Raw genomic sequence first — 22001 nt, 5'->3', positions numbered from 1 at the left:
ACTTTTTTTTTTTTTTTTTTTTGATATATTTCTACTTTTACCTTCACTCTCCAGTTTGTTACTAATTTTATAAACTTTTAAATTTCAATTTAAATTTTTTTTTATTTTTAATTTTCAAGCAAGAATCAAGGAAGTACTGATCTGACTAACACTTGAATCTTAGAAAGGATATCAATTCCTCTGTCACAATTAAAACAGTCACATGGCAGGTAGGAATAGAAAGAGCACTGTGCTAGTTATAACAACAATATTTGTCAGTTAGGCATCTGAGCAGAGGGAAGAGTCAAAACTAATTCCCTCTGTCAGAGTCTATGCAGTAGAGAAGTTGTAAGGGTTGACAATGGGGTGGTTAATAGTTTAGTTGGGGACCAATTCGAAATGAAAATGGACAGAAATTAAATGGTTCAGTATTATTTAGGAAATAGCTTGAAAATAATAAATCAATAAAAATCCTAAATAATGCCAATGAAATATACTAAAAAAAAAAAAAATATATATACTACTAAAATACAAAAATGCTAAGATAAACTAAAAAAAGAGGCAATAATGAAAAAATCTGTCTTGCCAGGATCATAAATTCTGTACATTAATTAACAGACTAACAGCATTTCTGATGCTATTAATTCAGTACTGAACATATTGTGCATGAAATAATGTTGTGCAGTTGAAGCTACTGAATAGCAAAATCTGAAACTGTAGCATTACTGAAAGTTGAAAAATGTAGAATGGACAAGAAGGATAACAGCTACCAAAGCATATGAAAATATAATTGGGGAGGGGGGGGGAAGAGAGCATGCTCTTAGAGAGTTGAAATATGAGCAAAAGACAGCAAATAAGTGAAAAGGGGGAAGTATTTAAATGAAGATGGCTTCATAACCCCTGCTGGGGTTATGAAGCCAGTCCCTGTCCATACCTAGTAACTTCTCACACGATTTTACCTTTGAAGTATAGCACAGGAATTGCCTATCTTTGCTCAATTCAAAATTTCCACTCTAATCAATTATTCTGGACATTTTGCTATTGCCACACATCTCACATAAATTTATACACACAGTTACACACAAGCATTACAATTTCATAAATATAAAATGAGAGGAATTCAAATTCAACTCAAAATTTCCACTATTTCTCATAACAATAATGCTGTGATTTCTTCATTCACCTTGCATTTCTTTCCAACTCATTAAGCATGTTTTTGTGAATGCACTAAATCATACTACAATATGGCATCCATAGAAGTCAGTAAGAGAGGAACAGAGGAGATGTGAATGATCAAATTTTTGGTGAAAGAATCCTCAAAACTGATTGACATTCACCAAAAAGCAGTTTGGGGATACTCTATCACATTCAAGGATAGGTGTAAAAGAGTAGTAAGTAGTAGTCAATCACATTAACAAAGTCAGAAGGCTATTGTTAGCAATCACTGCATTTCTGTGCATGAAATCCCACAAGATAATGTCAATATCAGTAGTATAGAGAAAGTCATTCACAAAAAACTTCACTTCCAAAATTTGAATGCGTAATTGGCTCCAAAAGATGTTGCCATTTGATTAGAAAGTGTATACATAAGGTATGTTCGTGTCAGACAGCACCTGGGATTTCTCCCATCTCCTCTAAGCATTTGGAACATAAAAGGTAAAGGAATATGTTTCCTGACTAGACTGTGATGTGATGAAATAAGAGCCCACCAATACACACCTGAGAGCAATTCCTGAAGCATGGAATGGAGTCACAAACTCTCCACCACCAAAAAAATTCAAAAACCAGAATGATTGGGAAAGTCATGGCTTCAGTCTTCTGGGACACTGATTAGCTAATTTGTGCAGGATCGCCTGACAATGAAGGTGAAGTAAAAGCTGAGGGAAAAAATCCTGAAATGGGAAAGAGATCATTCCTCTTCACAACAACAACACTGGCACCGTGATATCATTCTGAGAGATCCTAAACCACCTAACTCATATTCCAGACATGTGTCCGACATAAGAATGTGGGAGGACAAAAGTTTGCAGGTAGAGCATAGCATTTTTTATTTTTTCAGTAGCTATAACTCATCTTAAAGAAATCCATGATGCAGGAATACCATCAGTCCCACATTAGTGAGGCATATATGTAAGGGAAGAATACACTAAGAAGGTTACCTAATGTAAAACACATGATTTATTGGCATGTTATGATTAAAATTCTGGGTCAAATTGGGATCGTCCTCAAAAAAATGTTAATAAGATGACAGACCAGGAGCAAAGAAAGTATAATAGTGCTACATATGCTGCAATCATAAGTTGGTAACAGCATTTTAATACAAGTTGCTGGAATAGCAGATACTATGCAGCATTAAATGTCAATTAAACATCTTCCATATGATTCTGTTTTCAAATTTTATTGACTTTATCTTAAATAAATATAACATAAGTAAACCACATTAATACACTAGAAGAATTATACAGAAGAATAGATGAAGTAACTGTGTATACATTCCACTGTTGCTCTTTCAGTGCATTATAGTAATGCAGAATTTATATGATACTTTATAAAGACAATGAATTATTGTTAAAATGGCTATGGCAAAAATCATTCTTGAATTAATCAAGAACAACAATTCCACTGATAATTTTAAACTTTTAATGCTGAAAACACACAATATTTATTTCTCTATGTGTCTGGTATTAAACAACAATAGTCAAACAGTTAAGTTACATGACAATATATTAATTATTCAAATTACCATATGATGTTGTAAATCGAAACTAATCAGCAATTACACAAATGAACTTAATGTACTCTAAAACTAGAATATACTGAATAAAAGTCTATTCATTTTCAGATAGCTTCATTCTTCCTATAATAGGCCAGAAACTTTTCAAATACACTTAGTATATTCACACTGGTCTTTTTCCATCAGTGCTGTACACTTACCTTTGTTCTTGAAGTTTTAACAAAGAGCGGGTTTCTGAATTCTTTCTCGCTGCTACTATTCCAGAAATGATTTGCTGATTGAGAATGATGATAAAAAATTATGCAAGTAGATGTAAATACCACACCAATAACTGGCAAGTAAAAAGTGCAACCTATTAATGATACAAATGCATAAACTGCAAACGATTGTATAACAGAATACTACATCACATAATTGGACTGTGCTTGTCGGAATGGCCCCAATCTTCAGCAATTTGTTTAAACATTTTATGCCAATCACTTGAACATATAGAAAACATGAATAATTCTTAACTTTGAAATGGATAACAAAGACTAATTAATCTCATCAAAAAATTATTAAGTACAATTTTTATCCATTTATATGTCAAAACATTTTTCATCAACCTTATCTTTGAGCTGCAAGTTGTCAATTTACCCATGCATTATTAGTAATACATTATTTACATTTTAAGAATTTAGCAATGTTTACAAAAGGGTCCAAATCTTAGTAATTATTATTTTGAAGTACTGAACAATACAGGTGAAAAAATGCAGAGATAAAAGAAGGGCAATGTTACAATGTACCACAAAACATTTTAGGTTTAAAATTAGCTTCAAATATTGTGGAATAGATAGTGAATGAAAATGTTTAACAATTAGATACATGCCGTCATGAATTAAAACTAAAAATTCATAATAATATGGTCTGAACACAGATGCAAATGATGGGACTTTCCCATATAAGCTGGTCAACATTTCCTGCACAACTAAAAGAATGCTATTTGTGAGTGATATCTTCAATCCTAGTACTATTCCAAGTTTATGAGGTCTTTTTTCCTGCAGGGGAATAAAAGATCAAATGGAGTGAGCTGAGTGGGGTTGGAGGGTAGAGCATACAAATTTTTCTGTATTTTGTGACTATGAAATGTGATCTCTTTAATGACAAAACAGTGAAGCTTCATTCTGAAAGTGATTAGCATTTTTTGATACTAAAAATATTTGAACTGCATTCTACTGAAAAATTGTCCTGTTGTACCTATTTACATTCTGTACCTGCAAGAGGCATTTCAGGTACACACAGATACACACCTGGTCCTCCTACAACATGAAGCATATGTTCTGAATGCAGTCAGATCACAATATTCTCTGGCACTCTGCAAAAAAGAACTCCATTTTTTGTGTCCATAAGTTATGTAAGACATAAGGGAAAGTTATTTACAATGCCACAAAATAAGTACGTAACTTTATTTTCTAAACGTTTCAATTTCCTTGATCACTGTATTCACTTTCCTTGTTCACTTTATTAACTATAAAAAATGCATAATCTCATGGTGCAATTAGAATATAACCTTTAAAGAGACTAGAGAAAAACTATAAATTGTTAAGAAGTCAATTTGGTTTTAGGCTAAATGGAATATTTTTTAAAAAATTTTCTCTCACTGCCTGCAATTTATGTGGAAGGAAAGAAAGAGGAAAATTAATAGATGAAACTGCTTTTTTTTTTTTTTTTTTTTAAGTCTAAAGTTTTGTGTCTAAACAATATTATTAGCGTATTTTTATGCTCTGATTACAAAATGTTACCAAGAAATGTTCCATCACCCACACAGGGTGTTTTTTTTTTGGAAAAGCACATTGTGATTTCTTTAAAATAAACAAATAATAACAAACATGAAAATTTCACAAAGATTTGGCATGGAGAGCATCAAGCTTGCAGTGCAGATACTAATCAGCATGAATGATGCCAATGTTCAGGAAATTATAACATCATATACTGAATGATCGAAAAAAACCACCACACATTATTTCAGGTTATCTTATAAGTAAGCTGTAAGTTGCTTACAGCTTTTATATATTAGTTCTGGCCTTTGTTCATTGCTCTCTAGTGTAGTTTAGAAATTTCCTTATATATTGTCATGTATAACATCTCAAAATTATTCTAATAATCCTAGTTCAGTTTATCCTGTGTGTGTGTGTGTGTGTGTGTGTGTGTGTGTGTGTGTGTGTGTGTGTGTGTGTGTGTGTGTGTGTGTGTGTGTGCGCGCGCGCGCGAAGAAACTGTCATTAAAACTCAAAAAAAAAATTTACTTCATGGATTAAGAAAGTACATGCATTACATTTTAGATTGGACATTGGACATCAAGATAAAAAGATGGGCTTTCCCTATATATTGCAAATGTGCTAAACTGCTGAGATGGTCATAGGATTTGCATTCATCAATGCCATTTGCAATGTGAATGGTAAGAAGAGAGCCAAAGGATCATTTCTGTTTTTCACATATCTCGATTTTCCTGTCTAAACATTTCACACAAAACCAGAACTTGCAATTTGCTATTCAACCAACAGCTCATTATGAAAACCTACCAATACTTCGGTCACCTGATGGATGAACTTTGAGAGACAAATCATCAGGCAATGACTCACAAGGAACCAACTACAGATCCTCAATCTAAATTTAGATTCAGATTCTCAATCTAAATTAAAATACTTTAAAGTATACAGCATTCCAGCCATCTATGTCAATAATGCCTTACACGATTTCACAATCAGACTTTAAATGTTGAAATACCTGAATTTATCAAATATATATCAGGACAAGCTCTTGGGTCCAGATTTCAAATAAAAAAAGGTATCAAGGGGGTATTCAGCTTACAAGGTGACAGCATCAGATTTCTGAGACCAAGAAGTAATATTAATTGATTACCTTTAAGTGGTTAAGAGTGATTAATTTTTTTCTTGTTATTTAAGAATCAAACATCATGGGAAAACCCTCCAAGTGGGGGGAGGTGATCCTCTTCCTTCATGAAAATGCTCTTAATCATAAGACTCGGGTAACTATCACTTATGTTACAGTTCTTATCACACTCATTCTGTCCACCAGACATTCCCTCTTTAGATTATATGAAAAATCATTTAAAAGGGTAACAAATAATGATTTTATTTGTTAAAACAATGTTATTTGTGGGTAAGAGGGAGACTAAAAAAGAAAGAAAACGATGCGACAAGTGTGCAGCCCCCTTGTAGGTGATTTTGACAAATTAAAAGTTGATTCTTTTCCAGACTGTTTCATCCATTCCATAATAGGCCAGAAAATCTTTCAAATACACCTGGTATATTAACAGACATCATTTGTGGAGGTTTATATATAAAATTTTGCAGGGCAATTTTGTTGTGAAAAATCTCAAATGTAGGTCACACAAAATATACGAAACTGTCTTATTGACTGGGTGAGGGAAGAACATAAATACTCTGTATAGCACAACTTTGCACAAATGCTAAGTTTCTCAGCTTGTAACATATATACAACTGTTATTTTTGGCCCTAAATCCAAATCAACTAACTTTTTTTTTTTTCTTTTTGGCAATTTGGTAATGCTGATTCTGAATTTGCTATTGGTTTTTCTCTATCACATAACATTTTTGCACAAATTCAATAATAAAAAATTCTAACAATAATGGCTAAACTCAGTTAAGGCAACTTGGAAACTGAAATTTCAGCTAGAATTACACAATTTAAAATCATCTCCATATAAACTGTGCCACTTTACTTTGGTTAAAATGTCATTTCAAAATTGCACACCTCTATAATAACATCCAATTTGAGAATAAAATGCCTAGCAATACACGTTTTATGATGTGTAAGACGTCCATTCACTGTTTGTTGGTATTGTATTCCAAATAATAACTACTGTACAGCATAAGTCAGACACTTTAAAAAAGTCAAGATCACAGTAAACAATGCATTACTGCTTGTTATAACATAGGTAACTATCTGTCATAGGCAAGTGACTTGTGGGTAAGACATTCATTATGAAAAAAGGTAGGCATAGACTTTTCCACTTACTGTTGATTTTGTGAGATCATCATACAGTTCCTTGTTAGCTGATCAGTAATACCAATTCATTTCAGCAGCTTCCTCCATGGTGTGAGAAATCAGTTTTTGCCAACTCTGTATGCCGAAACTCTTAAGATGCCAGTAAAATTAACTGAAGGTTTTGGTGAGAGTTTATTAATTTTCCGTAAAAATTCATTAAATTTTTTTTTCATATGACTATGCAACTGCTTTTCTGGAATGTTTTTCTTCAGTAAGAACAGTATGCTATCATGTTGTAGCTTCAGTGATAGAAATGTAGAACACTGGGGTTAACAATTGTAATTCAACTCAGTTATAATGTAAGAATATTGCAGTCCCCTCGAGGCTATAACTAAGTTTGACTACAGTGAATAACAGATTGTAGTTCATACAAGCAAGATTGTCAGAGTGCCTGGTAATGTATCTAGATCACTGATTTATTAAAACAGCAATTATTTTGTCATATCAGTGAATTTTCGCTTCTTTCATACTAATTTTTTGTGTGGAGAAGACAAATCCTTCCCTCAACAATAGTCCGTCATCATTTCGCCATTCCATTTACTCACATCGCTTTTCCACATTCTTGTTAGCTTGATGAAACGTTTTACCTGCTCTTCACTAACTGCATCAAAGTTCCCAGTACTGGAACTCAAGGTTGCAAACCTCGTTAGTGTATTGCTGATGTCCTAGTATGTCCACTGCCTTATAATTACTCAAAAAGTATTTTACATCTTTGAATGATGCCTAAGCTACTACTTCTTTTGAAACGTGCATGAAATTATGTTTCATCAGCTGCCTGATCTATGAACACTGATCTCAGGAAACTTTGTAAGAAAGTAATTAAAACAGGCTCCATCAAGATCTTGGATTCTGACACCTACTATGATTCTCAATTTTTACATGAAGAGATTGTAGGAGCACTTTGCCAGCCATAAATGTATCTCATATTTTTGTCAGAGTGCCTGGTAATGTATTTAGATCACTGATTTATTAAAACAGCAATTATTTTGTCATATCAGTGAATTTTCGCTCCTTCATACTCCTTCCTTCCTTCCTTCTCTCCTTTCAGTGCTTTAGCACTACTATCCTCACAAATAAAGCAATGAATTTTGTGTAACATGACTCTTGTAAAAGAAGACTGGGCAGCATTTTCAGATCACTACATATGGCCCAACTTATGATTAGAATATTTCACTATTTCGCTTTGTCAAAAATAAAAAATAAAAAAATGAACCCAATGTCAGTTGGGTGAGAATTGATATAATCCCAATTCCAAAAAGACCATTTAGAATGCAAGAAATTTTTGGCTCATTTCACCGAAATCCTCAATACCTTCAAAGAGCATTTTGAATTTGCTTTGAAAACAGTGAAATCTGCTGATATTCTATCAAAGCAGGAATATCCAAAGCAAAGATTCTGGCAAGATTATATTTCAAGATTCTTATTTGTGTAGTGGTGCTGAAAGGCACCATTATTATTTATTGCTGGTAAGCTTGTGTGAACTGTGTGCATTACTTCATGGAAACTGCATGTATATTACTTTTTGCTTTTCATCACTGAAAGCAAAAGACAAATTTCTTTTCATGATATAATGATATGTAAATTTTATTTCTACACCGTTATTTCATGGCATGGGCTTTTACTGACACATCATGTCTGCAGTCCCAACATCACACAATACTCAATCACTGTTAACACAATGGGGGAAGAGGTCCACAGTAAAACAATTATAAAGGAAGCAAATTGAAAGAAAATATATGTTAAAGTGTTGATATAAGGAGCTACAACTAAGCTGTGCACAGCTCAAGCTAGAGCTCTTGAGGCTCTTACTCCCCATATGTGATGCATGGGGAGTAATTTTTTGCATAACACTAGCTGTTGGCACTGTTGTTGTTGTTCTGAGGGAAGAGCTTGTTTCAGAATCTCACTTTGTGTTTATTTGGGGGAGGGGATGATAGTGCTTCATTTCTGGCAGTTAAAACCTATACAGAAGGAGAAAGAATTTGATGCACCTGATAAAGACAAGATGCTGCTGCTAAAATCTCCTCCATTAAAGTGCTACTACAGTATTTTAGAATGAAATTTTGTGGGTACTTGGTTTATAGCTTCCATTCAAATTTAAACAAAAAAAAATTTAAGTTGGAACAAATTTAAAAGGATATATTTGTGACTGTATTATAAGATTCTAAATACCATGAGATGAAAATCAGCTGGTGAGCTAAAGCTACTGGAGTTAAGTTGGTTATTGCAGCCTTTATATTTGCAGTGGACTCTATTCACTGCTATATTATAATCTTTTTGTGTGTTTTTGTCTGTTAAAGTTGAAGATAACCAGTGTAATTACTGCTATGATATTTTTAATTATTTGTTTTTAATAACTACTGGATTTTTTTTTAATATCACATTTTGCATATTTCGGGAGCATAGACCGTTAACCAAAAGAACAAATTTCAATGAAAATTCTCTATGCATGATGCCTTATAAGCATATAAATATTAAGTGATACAGGCAGAGGATTATGCTGAAACATGCTTCCAGTTCATTCCACAGATGTTCAATGGTATTTAGATCCAGAGATTGCACTGGCAGGGCAGATGCTTGAATTTTTCCTTGTTCCTCAAACAAATCTTTCACACATTTTACACAGCGTATGGCTGCACTGTTATCTTGAAATTCTCATAGGTATTTTTAAGTTGCAATGCAACCATCCACCAATCCTAAGGAGTAAGTGTGCAACACTGTCAGATGTACCAAAATCACAATTACGCTTGGATAGGCTCTGATATTAAATGTTCCTTCCACTGGGATCAGGGTATCAAGAATATGTCATGAAAGCATGCCATTACAGCTCATCCAGTTGAATTGTCAGTACATAATGGGATGGTTCTGCTTCAAAGTGGTTTCCACCAATATATGCACTTTTCCATGCTGAAAGCATAAACTGGAATTCACTAGATCATGTGACCTACATACGCACTTTATCCTTTCTATTAATGGTACCAACAAAGTTGCATTTTCTATTTGAAGTCTGACATCAATATATGCACTTTTAAAAACATATACGGGAATTCACTAGATCATGTGACCTACATACGCATTTTATCCTTTCTGTTACTGGTACCAACAAAGTTGCATTTTCTATTTGAAGTCTGACATCAGCGGCTTCTGCAAAATGGTCTCCTGCTCATATGGTGCATTCTCTGCAGTATTCTTTGCATGTGTGGAGAACTGATGCATTAATCAGCATTAAATGCAAAGGTTAATTCTTCAGTCATTTGACAAAAATTACACCTGATAATCCACTCGCTTCATCACCACACATTTTTCAGTAGTTTTGTTTGTTTATGAATGTTTTCCCATTCATCAAAGATTTAAATGATACTACACAAGCATACCTCTCTCTAGAGGTATGCTTGTGTAGTATCATTTAAATTGTCCATAATTTAAATGATAAATGTAAATTGTAAATTGATAAATGTAAATTTAAATGTAATTGTCCATAAGATCCTGTCTGTTCCCAAACTGTTTGGTGAACTGAATTGGACCAGTCAGGTAAATATACAAGAAAGTAATGAGTTTATTTTCAGCTTGGCTACAATTTTTTACAACAAACATATAAAAATTACTTTTTGTAAATGCCAGTCTCTAAAAATAAAGTGATATAAAGAAAACTACTGAAAAATATTAGTTTTGTTTTAAGGACTACAAAAATAAACTTACTAATTCACTTAAACTAGCTCCATTCTGAAAAATATCATAAGGATAAAGGATTCGCTCATAATGCTGTCGAAGCAATGATCCAATGCTGCGGCCCCCAGGATAACCCATCCTAGCAGCAATACGTGACCATTTCCTCTCACGAGTAACTATATCCATTCCCCCTTCCTCTTGAACCACCTGAAATTATAAAATTTGTTTTGGTAATTAGAACAGCTAACAGTAGTTGGGGCCATGTTTTAAAATCAGATACCCTTCTGGATATCAAACTCTCTGAAATATGGAAGGCTGATTACGATATATGAAAATGTACTACAAAATGCAAGTAGCTCGGTGAGGATAGATATAAAACAGAGTTGCAGAAATGTAATATTTCTGCAACAAAGTGCACCAATGTGTGCACTTTGCTCCCACCACCACCATACATACAAACTGTTCCAGGATTTTTTCAGCCTACACAACAACTAAACTGGCCAGTGATCACAAAATAAAGCAGATAAAATAGACATGAGTGCAGAGGGAGGGGCAATCCTAAGAAAAAAAAAACTATAATTAGGATTACAAGTCTGAATCAAGGATGATAATAGCCTGAAGTTGAAAGATTAAGCACCTTTAGTAACATGATGCAAATGATGCTAAAAAGCCTAAACCCTTACTCCAGAAAGCATGATGACTTCAGCTGCACCATTCCATGCAAAATAAACTAAATCAAACATAAAATAATAAAACAAAAGTCTGATATGAAAGGTATGGACACTTCGTGTACCATAACTTTCATATAATATGTTCACTTTCAGTCAGTAAAAATAACAGTTTTCTCTTGTGATTAGTGTACACAGAGTACAGCCAACAGATCACAGTATGCTTCATCATTTTGTGGTTTGCACTGGATTATTGTTTGCCGTTAGTTTCCTTTTGCTACATCAAATTTACCGTACGTATGTAAGGGAGGGAGGGAGGAATTTCAGTTCACTTTCTTGAAATAAGATAACTTCTTAAATTATAAGAACCAGCTACATGAAATTTTAATATTAACAGTCCAATCTACACCAAATTTACAGTATCTGTGAGGGTGTCCTAGAATATCCAAATGAAGAACAATTTTTTCTTGTAGCTAGGTTTCAGTCTGAAACTCAGCAAAATAAGTGCCTTAATATTTGGCTATGTAGATCTCTTGTTTGAAAATGTCTGAGTTCAAGTTCCTGTCATAGACTACAGGAATCTCTAGAGGCTTTTTCACAACTGGAGCAAAGTCAGTCAATCTCAGGCAGAGTAAGTAGGTCACTCCCACCACCACCACCACCATACATACAAACTGTTCCAGGATTTTCTTCAGCCTACACAATAACTAAACTGGCCAGTGATCACAAAATAAAACAGATAAAATAGACGTGCGTGCAGAGGGACACCATTCCAGCCGAAATTCATCAGCATATATGCAAATCATTACCATGAAGGATAAAATACTCTGGAGGATGATCCACAGTTGGGAAAAGATTGTACATTTGTCACAGAAGAAAGTGTCTTAACAGACATCATCAGGGCAGATCAGTGTATGATAGTTGATGATGTGTGGGTGCCAGATATCAGTCATGGGTCTGTCCCTACAATCATCCATGATAGACTGCAATACAGGAAAGTCTCCACAATACTAGTTCCCAAGTGACTTAATGATGAAGAGAAATATTTGTAAATGGGATTGTGCACACAACACTATACAATATGAAGAGTGAGAAGTTGACTTCTTGGATTTCATACTGACTTGTGGGGGCTGCTGTAGTGCCATTTCATATGCCAAGGTGAAACAGTCAACTCACACATTAATTAGGTACAAATCCTCAAAGTAGATTTGCAAAATGCTATTACAAACAAGAGATGGACATTTGACTAACAGTCATTTTGTTAAATTACAATACACAACCACATACAGGGCTTTTGATCATGTTTGGCATAAAGGTCTTCTAAATATGATTCTATCCTATGGTTTTCCAACTGTTTTTTTGTAATTGGGTATCCAATTTTCTCTCCGACTGCTCACTGTGGGTGGTGATAGGTGGCACGCTGTTTTTAACTTCTCCACTAATGTTACCATTTCCAAGGTTCAGTTCTTTCTCTCACTCCTTTCCTCTTGATTATTAATGACCTTACACTGACTGGAAATTGTGTCCATAGTTTTGCTGATGACAGCACATTGCATTCCAACTTCCAGTTTGGGAAACTTTGCCCTACATAAATAGCTTCAACTTTACAAATATCCTCTACCAATTCTATAAATGCTGATCTTCAGATAATTCTCCAGCTGGGGAAAGATAACTTAGTTAATTTCAATCCTTCTAAAACTCAGTCCTGTCTTATATCTTAAAAAAACAAAAGGATTCTTCTGCTCCTATGCTTATCTTTGGTGACACTCAGATTTCTAGACAAGATTACATATCTCTATTAGGAATTACCCTGACTTCTAATCTCAATCTCTCTCTCTCTCGGTATAAACACATCACAAATACTGCTTCCTCTGTATCTAAAAAACTGAGTTTTCTCTTATGCTCTTACTTATCTTTTAAACAGCTACTCTGTACAAATCTTAAATCTTCCCTACCATGGAATATTGTTCCCACATTTGAGGCAATGCTACCATCTCTCTCAGGCTGCTATTCTCCATTCAAAAGAGTGCAGTTAAGTTAATTAATGACCCATCTCTTACATAGTCTCTCCACTCCCTGCCTCAATGATGTAATGTTTCTACTGCATGTCTTTTTCATAGATACTTCAATAAGTACTGTTCTTCTGAATTGCGTCTATAATTTCCCATCTCTCTTCCAAACCAGTCCAACCAGATGTCACCAGACAACATCCACTTATTGTCCTACTTCAAACTCACAGAACCAACTTTTCTTCTTCCTCTTTTATCCCTTCAACTTCCATTTTCTGGAACAACCTCCATTCCTGTGTATATCCTGAAAATCACAATCTACAGAAATTCAAGTCTAATGTCAACAAGTATCTTTTTTCATCTTGTGAACCTTTAACCACACAGTAATGTGTATATACTATAATAGGTTGTAATGTCTTTTGTGTTTGAGGTTTTCATTAAAAAAAAAAAAAAAATCCCTTCAACTTCCATTTTCTGGAACAACCTCCATTCCTGTGTATATCCTGAAAATCACAATCTACAGAAATTCAAGTCTAATGGCAACAAGTATCTTTTTTCACCTTGTGAACCTTTAACCACACAGTAACGTATATATACTATAATAGGTTGTAATGTCTTTTGTGTTTAAGGTTTTCATTAAAAAAAAAAAAAAAAAATTTATGTTCATAAGCATGGCCAAGATAGAGACAGAAAGAAATGCAGAAATTCTACATCTTTTTTTATATTACACTGCATTGAATTTTAAAAAATTTTCAAAAGCAGCCTTATGAAAGTGCACAAAGCTTGCTGAGATGTCTGGTCTCCTCTGCAGTTGATGCTTTAAGTCTGTAATAAAATAAAGCACAAAACACAATAACTTGAATATAAAGAAACGATTCATCTGTTAAGTTCCATCTTGTCGGGAACCAAAAGATCTAAGTGAAAGAAAAACCCAAGGAATATAGCATTTCAATAATCATTAAATCCTCCAATAAGGCTTAGATATAAGCTAAGAGCCTATGCTATCCCAACTGACTTCGAGGTATACCAAACTGATATCTAAGGAACTAGACAAAGTTCAGACTGATAATTTAAACATCATCCCACCACCACATAGCATCACCTTATTGGAAACATCATTCAGCATATTAGAATAGATATTTTTATCAGATAAACTGAAATTTTTAGGAAAAAAATGCTAACCTTCCTGTAATAAAAAACTGAAACCTGTATATTACAGTATATATAGGAAACTCAAATTATAACACTCCCCTTATAGTAATAAAATATAGTAATATTTTGAGTGGGGGGTCCACTTATAGTACTCTTTGAGGGGCCAGTCCCTCCAAAAGTATTATAAAAGGAGTTTACTGTGTGTGTGCACGTGCTGTGTTGCCTGATGCACAAATGTAGAGCTTACACACTTGTGCATCAGGCAACAATCCCCAAGGCAGAATGCACTGGTCCCACAGTAGGTATTATCAGTAACTCTATTGTGAGGTAAATAGGAAATATAATGTACAAAGAGGAAAGCTGGAATAGGACTAAGATATGTTTGCCAGGGGCAAAAGTAGATGTTGTTTACAGCAAAGATCTTTTAAGAGAACGAAACATGATATTACTGTACAAATGGCATTAATTAAAAGTAGAAAATCTGATGACTTCGCTAACAAGTACAGGGCAATGTTGAGAAAAAGTTGCAAGTTAGAATTAAATTTGAACGTGCCTGCAAATCTGTCCAGACAGGATACATGTTGAGAGCCTTATCAATCAGTTCAGTTCTGGAGAGACAGTGCATGTTAACAGAAGAGGCTGTTTTTACAGGGATGTGATACACTTAAATAGGAGTGCAAGAATGTTTGTTGACACTATCGAGGCAGTGTTAGGTGCGTTGGAAACCTGCTAGCATGGGGGATACACAGACTAATAGATTAGCTACAGCTGCAGGCAGAGGTGAAACTCATTCTTGCACTGCTTCTATTGGAACATGCAACAGCCCGAAAAGCATGGTATCAGAGATTAAGCCCTGCTGTGGGTCCTAATGGAACAAGTAAATGGAACATGGGATATATTGGAGCAACTAAGAGTAAGAAAACATGCCTGTATACTTGTGTAGTATGACAGAGGGTCAAAAAAAATTTTTATTCACCCAGAAGTAGCAGTGATAGAAAGACAAAAAATTTTTTGTTTGATATCTTTAAATATCTATAGGAACCACACAAATTCTGGTTAGTTCTGAGAATTTTTTTTTTTTTTTTTAATTTTTGCAGCACTGAATAAAATGAAGTGTCATAATGGATAGAGTGTAATACAGATCAGCAATTCAGTTCCTCTTTCTTTAAGGGATAACACCCAAAACAATCCAGGAAGAAATGGTCACTGCTTATGGAAAAGACTGTCTAAGGTTATAGTGTTATTGCATACTGGTATAAACAATTCAAATGTGGAAGAACCTCAATGAATTAAGAAGAAATTCCAGCATGCCCAGCAACTGCTGTAACAGAAGAGTGTTGCAAAAATTGAGGCATGAATCCTGGAAGACTGCCATATTAGCATCACAGAACTAGCTGCAGTGCCCCAAACTATTGTAATTTCTGTGGACAACATCAATCAACAGCTGCATATGACTCAAGTGTCTGCTACATGATTCCCAGACTTCTAAACCCTTCCAGAAGGAGGAAAGGGCACAATGTGCACATGAAATGTTGTCAACGTGCTAGAAAAAACTGAATTGCTGCATCCTGCTTATCCCACCCCCCCAACCTTAAAACCTTGAATTCCTTCTTATTTTCTGCCCTGAAGTATGTGGTTGTTGTTTGGTTTTTAGGAGCATTAGCAACTAAGGCCATATTGCTCAGGGTATATGCGGTGGCCATTCCCTGACCTTTCCGCATCCTCCGTATTTAGTGGTCACGGGCTCAAACCCGAAGTATGTGGTAAACACTCTGCTGCTGATCATGAGGTAATTTTTGCTACCGAGATGTGGTCTGAAGGACAGTCAGGGGACTTCTACAAAACTGGTCTGCAGATTTGTATTTGTAGAGATGGGAAAAAATGTATCATTTTGTCTGGTGTTTAAAAAGTATAATCGTGTAATCTGTTTCAACCTTCTATCATAACTACTTTTGGATGAATACAGATTTATTTTTTTTACATCCCCCCCACCACATACACTAATGCTAGAAACAAAGTAAATAAATTTGTGGATTTGAAGTACTAATTAAGCCATCATTACCACGTTTCCGGTAACACTGCAGGGATACCGGAAACGTGGCATCCCTCAAACATAAGGGATGCAGAATACGATTTGTGCAGAAAGAACAGGACAGGAGAGGAGTTAAGAAGCATATTAACCTAAGATAATGCACCCAGTCAGCATGGGTGGCCAGTATAATGTTGAATCAGTTTGGTGTGACATAAGCACTGGGTAAATGAAAATGAGAGGAGTGTGTTATAGGCCTGACAGTGACAAGAATAAAAACAACTATATTGAGAAATAGAGTGGGCCAGTAAACAAGAATACCTTATAATGGAGATGAGATTTTAACTTTCCAGATACTGATTGGAACTTGTGGATTGGCCAGCCACACACACACACAAGAAAGCAAGACTTTTGTGGATTTATTGGATGACTGTTTTCTACAACAGCAACATGTCTGCAAGGAAACAAAAGCAAGCAATACTCTTAATCTGATTATCAACAATGATTCTTCATGCATTAAAAATCTGTAGTTAATGACTCACTGGATAGTATTATCCAGTGGGACACTTACCCATTGGATAATTTACTTAAAGACATAATTACTGTCAAGAGTAAAGGGAAAGGCTTTTGCTTCCATAAGGGTGACTACAGAGGTCTAAGACAGTTTTTAAATTCTATGCAGTAAGACCAACTGATGATGTTATCGACAACAAATTCTAAGAGTGGAAAGCATTCAGAAAAGTAACCAAAGAAGCTACTAGGCTTTTCATACGAAAGAAATATCATTCAAAGCTAAGAACTAAATGGATATCAGATGAACTAATGAAACTTGTGGCAGAGAAGAAAATGCATGGGTTGCATATAAATTATCAAGTGATACAGAAACCTATGGCAGATATAAATTAGTCTGTAATCAAGTCACAAAGGAGATTGGGCAAGCTAAGAAGATCACAAGAGACATCTCTGGCAAGAATGCAAATAAAAGCAGCATAGACACTTTTACTTACATAAACAGTAGAAGAAGGGGTTGAATCGTCACTTGATGTTGATGGTTTAACTGCTGATGATCCTGCTCAAGCTGTTGACATTTGCATCCTCATTCACAGATGAGGAATTCTGTAGGGAAGAGGATGCCAGAAGTTTATCAACCTCTGACAGGGAGCTAAATGATTTTGTGATAGCTGCAAAGAAAGTGGAAGAGAAATTTTTGAAGCAAAACAAAAAAAGGCAATTGGGGTAGGTAGGATCTATCTAATAACATTAAGCAAGGCAGCAAAGGAGTTAAGCAAACCTTTAGAAACGCTCTCATAATTATGAGAGCGTTTCTGAATTCAGAGGAGGTCCATATGGACTGTAGTTGTGGGAATGTAACACCAATTCAAAAAGGGAAATTAAAACATGACATGAGTAATTACAAAATTGTTAGCTTAACTATTATTTTAACAAAATAAAATTATTTTATTTTTCACAGAACCATGGAAAATAAAGTTATTTGGAGTCACTAGTTAAAGAAGTAATGCTGGACCATCTAGACAGAAATGAAATTATACTGCAGTCACAGCATGGATTTGTTAAGGGATGAGCTTGATGGCCAATCTGATTGACTGCTATGATACAGTAACAAAAGGAACTGGATGCAAAAGATAATTTTATCATCATATACTTTGATTTCAGGAAAAAGCTTTTGATACTGTTGCACACAAAAGACTGCTATACAGATTGCGGAAGTGTCGCATTAATGGCAAGTTACTGCTATGGATAAAGGGATGGTTGAGTGGAAGAACAGTTTTTTCGATAGGCACTACTCTTCTTGGACAAATGTTATTAGTGGAGCCCTCAGAGTTCGGTGCTCGGCCCATCGTTGTTTTCACTATTATTATTATTATAAGCTATATGGTGTAAGGAAGCCTGAGGCTTATGATACACCAGCCAAAAAAAAAAAAAAAAATTCCCCAGTTACCCTAAAAGAGAGAGAGAGAAGTAAAAGGGAATCACCAAGAAAAAGAAGAATGATGATACAGCTCAGGACCCTGGGTGTGCCAAACCCATACTCACAAGATGTGAGCCCCTGGGGTTAACACTAGTTATTAATGATTAGCATTAGCATTAGTAGAGGCATATGATGCAAGAAAGCAAGCTTATTCAGCATCAGCCAAAAAAAAAAAAAAAAAAAAACCCTCTCCCATTTCACCCCTCCGTTCGTTCGAAATACCTGTCCAGTTGAGCTTTAAATTTGTTTAGGCTATCAACTTCAACAACAAGTGATGGAAGTCGGTTCCACCAACCAACCACCCGCTGGCCAAAGGCAAATTTCCGCACATCTATCCGACATCCGTCCTTCCTCAATTTGAATTTATGCCCTCTGAGGTGATTATTCTGAGAAAGATGAAGAATCCCATTGGCATTGAGCATGCTCAAACCATTCAAAGCCTTATACACCTCTATCAGATCACCTCGCCGGTGCCTAGTCTCCAGACTCTGTAATTTGCAAAACTTAAGCCTTTCTTCGTAAGAGCAACCCTTTGTTCCATTTACTAATCTTGTTGCCCTTCTCTATACCCGTTCCAGCAGCTCTACATCCTTCTTGAAATGAGGCCTCCAAACCTGTATACAGTACTCAAGATGTGGCCTAACCATTGCCTTATACAAGGGAATAATCACCTCCTTCTCCCTACTAGAAAAATTCCTGTATATCATTGACAAGACACCATGAGCTACTCTTGCAGCTCGTCTGCACTGCTCAGAGAACTTCATATCTGCCTGCACAATTACCCCCAGGTCCTTTTCATTCTCCACCACTGTCAGTGTAGTACCGCAGAGTTGATACATTGCTCTGAGGTTACTGTTACCCATATGTAGTACTTTACATTTGTCAATGTTAAACTTCATTTGCCACCTCTCAGCCCATCTGTTCAACCTTTCCAGATCCTGTTGCAGCAGCATAGCGTCAGTAGTGTCCTGAACGACCCTGCCAACCTTTGTATCATCTGCAAACTTAGACATTAAACTTGATATCCCATCATCAATATCATTCATAAACACCGAAAACAACAATGGACCCAACACTGAACCTTGAGGAACTCCACTAATAACATTAGTCCACGTTGAGCAGTGTCCATTGATTACCACTCTCTGTCTTCTGCCACTCAACCATCCCCTTATCCATAGCAGCAATTTGCCTCCAATGCCACACTGCTCCAATTTGTGCAGCAGTCTACCATGTGCAACAGTATCAAAAGCCTTTCTAAGATCCAAATATATAATATCAAAGTTATTCCCTGCATCCAGTTCTTTTGTGACTACGTCACAGTATCCAATCAAATTGGTCAGGCAAGACCTGCCCTTAACAAAACCATGCTGCGTCTGAGCTATAACTGAATTCTTGTCTAGATGATCCTGCAGTGCTTCTTTAACCAGTGCCTCCATTAATTTACCTGGAACAGAAGTTAAACTAACAGGTCTATAATTACTTCTGTCAGCCTTTGATCCTCCTTTGTGAATTGGGGTTACATTTGCACATCTCCAGTCTATGGGTACCTCCCCTGAGTCCAAAGAAGCTCTCATAATTATGGCTAGGGGTTTGCATACTTCCTTTGCTGCCTCCTTTAATATAACTGGATAGATCCCATCCACCCCAGGTGCCTTTTTTATGTTTATCCTCAACAATCTCTCCTCCACTTTCCTCTCAGTTATTACAAAATCATCCAGCTCACTGCCAATGTTTACTTTACCTACATCATTCTCCTTCCTGAATAACTCCTCATGCGTGAATGTAGATGCAAAATACTCGTTTAGATTGTTAGCCACCTGAGCAGGATCCTCAACTGTTGAACCATCAATATCCAGTGGACCAATCTGATTCATCCCTTTCCTTCTCGAGTTCAAGTATGTAAAGAACTCCTTTCCGTTTTTCTTTGCATCCTTTGCCAAGGATTTTTCGTAGTCTGCCTTTGCCTGCCTAATCTCCTTTGTGACTTGGTTACAGACCAACTTATATCTATCATAGGCTTCCATGTCACCCATTAATTAATTTGTATGTATCCCATGCATTTTTCTTCTCTGCCACATGTCTCATTAGTCCATCTGACAACCATTTAGGCCTAAACCTTGAACAATATTTCTTAGTTGGTATGTAAAGCCTGGTAGCCACCAAGATTAGTTCCTTGAATGCTTCCCATTTTGAGTTTGCTGTTGGTAACATCATCAGTTGGTCCCACTGTATAGAAGTGGGACCAACTTCTGAAAAAAAATTCCCCAGTTACCCTAAAAGAGAGAGAGAGAAGTAAAAGGGAATCACCAAGAAAAAGAAGAATGATGATACAGCTCAGGACCCTGGGTGTGCCAAACCCATACTCACAAGATGTGAGCCCCTGGGGTTAACACTAGTTATTAATGATACCGATGAAGTTGTATCCAGCCTAAAATCTAATTTTGCAGATGATACTATGGTTGGCAGGGAGGTTAATGACATTAATCAGGGTGTGCCACTGCAATAAGATCTATCAAAATCAGACAGATGAGCTGAAAAGTGGCAAATGAAGCTTAACATTGAAAAATGCAAGGAATCTTGAAACTAACTTCTGTCTGTTGTTGTGGAAGTGGATAGTTTAGCATTAGTTGAGGCATGCAATGCAAGAAAGCAAGCTATGCACATCAGCCAAAAAAAATAAAGAAAAACCTTCCATTTCACCTGTCCATTCACTCCAAATGCCTGCCTAGCTCAGCCTTAAATTTATTTAAGTTATCAGCTTCCACAACAACAAGAGATGGAAATCTGTTCAAGCAATCAACTATCCGTTGGCTAAAAGCAAATTTCCACATATCTGTTCTACAACAGTCTTTCCTCAATTTGAATCTATGCCTCCTCAGGTTCGTAATCTGAGCAAGAGGAAGAATCCCATCAGCATTGGGCTTGCTCAACCCATTCAAGGCCTTATACACCTCAATCAGATCACCAAGCAGATGCCTAGTCTCCAGGCCCTGCAATTTGCACAACTTAAGCCTTTCTTGGTAAAAGCACCCCTTTGTTCCCCTCAGCAATCTTGTTGGCCTTCTTTGTACTCATTCTAGCAACTCTACATCCTTCCTAAAATGAGGCCTCCAGACCTGTACGCAGTACTCAAGGTGTTGATTGACCATTGCCTTATACAAAGGGATAATCACCTCCTTATCCCTGCTAGAAAAATTCCTGTATATTTGCTAGAAAATTCCTGTATAAATGCTAGAAAAATTCCTGTATAACCTTATACAAAAGGATAATCACCTTGTCTCTGAAGACTAGTATTGATTAAGCAAATTGAGCAAAGAAAAATTGATTCATATTTGAAGTCCTCAAAGATTACAGTCACCATGAATGTTGATACTTTCCATGAAGGGCTTATGGAAATGGTTTGCCTGCGTTCAACACTGCTCATTATCATCAAGTTAAAGAACAAAGGATTCCAAAAAAAATTGCAGGCAAAATGGGCAGCAGCTTGGTGTTTTGACAGGGTGCAATGCTGTTCATCATTTAGTTATCAGCATAGCTGAGTTTAGTCATGCTGAGCTTAAGAAAGATTTGGAAGGAAAATTCAGGATGCCTATAGCATTGCTTCAAGCACGGCAACAACTCAAGCCAGTGTAGCGTGATTGTTTTTTGGCTTTGAAATTAATTAAATGATATGTGACAATCAATGAAGGATGACTTGCTTT

General features: G+C 35.8%; 1 protein-coding gene across 5 annotated transcripts in view; it reads right to left on the bottom strand.

Annotated features, from left to right (window-relative positions):
- Kdm5 (Lysine demethylase 5) overlaps window positions 1-22001 on the bottom strand; it is a 589167-nt gene that overhangs the window by 508333 nt on the left and 58833 nt on the right. For all 5 annotated transcript variants that reach the window (XM_090384917.1, XM_090384920.1, XM_090384918.1 and 2 more), the window contains one exon: window positions 10483-10659. In XM_090384917.1, coding sequence (XP_090241043.1) covers window positions 10483-10659 — 177 coding nt within the window. The remainder of the gene's footprint in view (window positions 1-10482; window positions 10660-22001) is intronic.

The sequence above is a fragment of the Mastigoproctus giganteus genome, chromosome 11, assembly GCF_048544385.1.
Source record: "Mastigoproctus giganteus isolate SK-2022 chromosome 11, ASM4854438v1, whole genome shotgun sequence".
In the NCBI taxonomy this organism is placed as follows: Eukaryota; Metazoa; Arthropoda; class Arachnida; order Uropygi; family Thelyphonidae; genus Mastigoproctus; species Mastigoproctus giganteus.
This window is presented reverse-complemented; position numbering and strand designations above follow the sequence as displayed.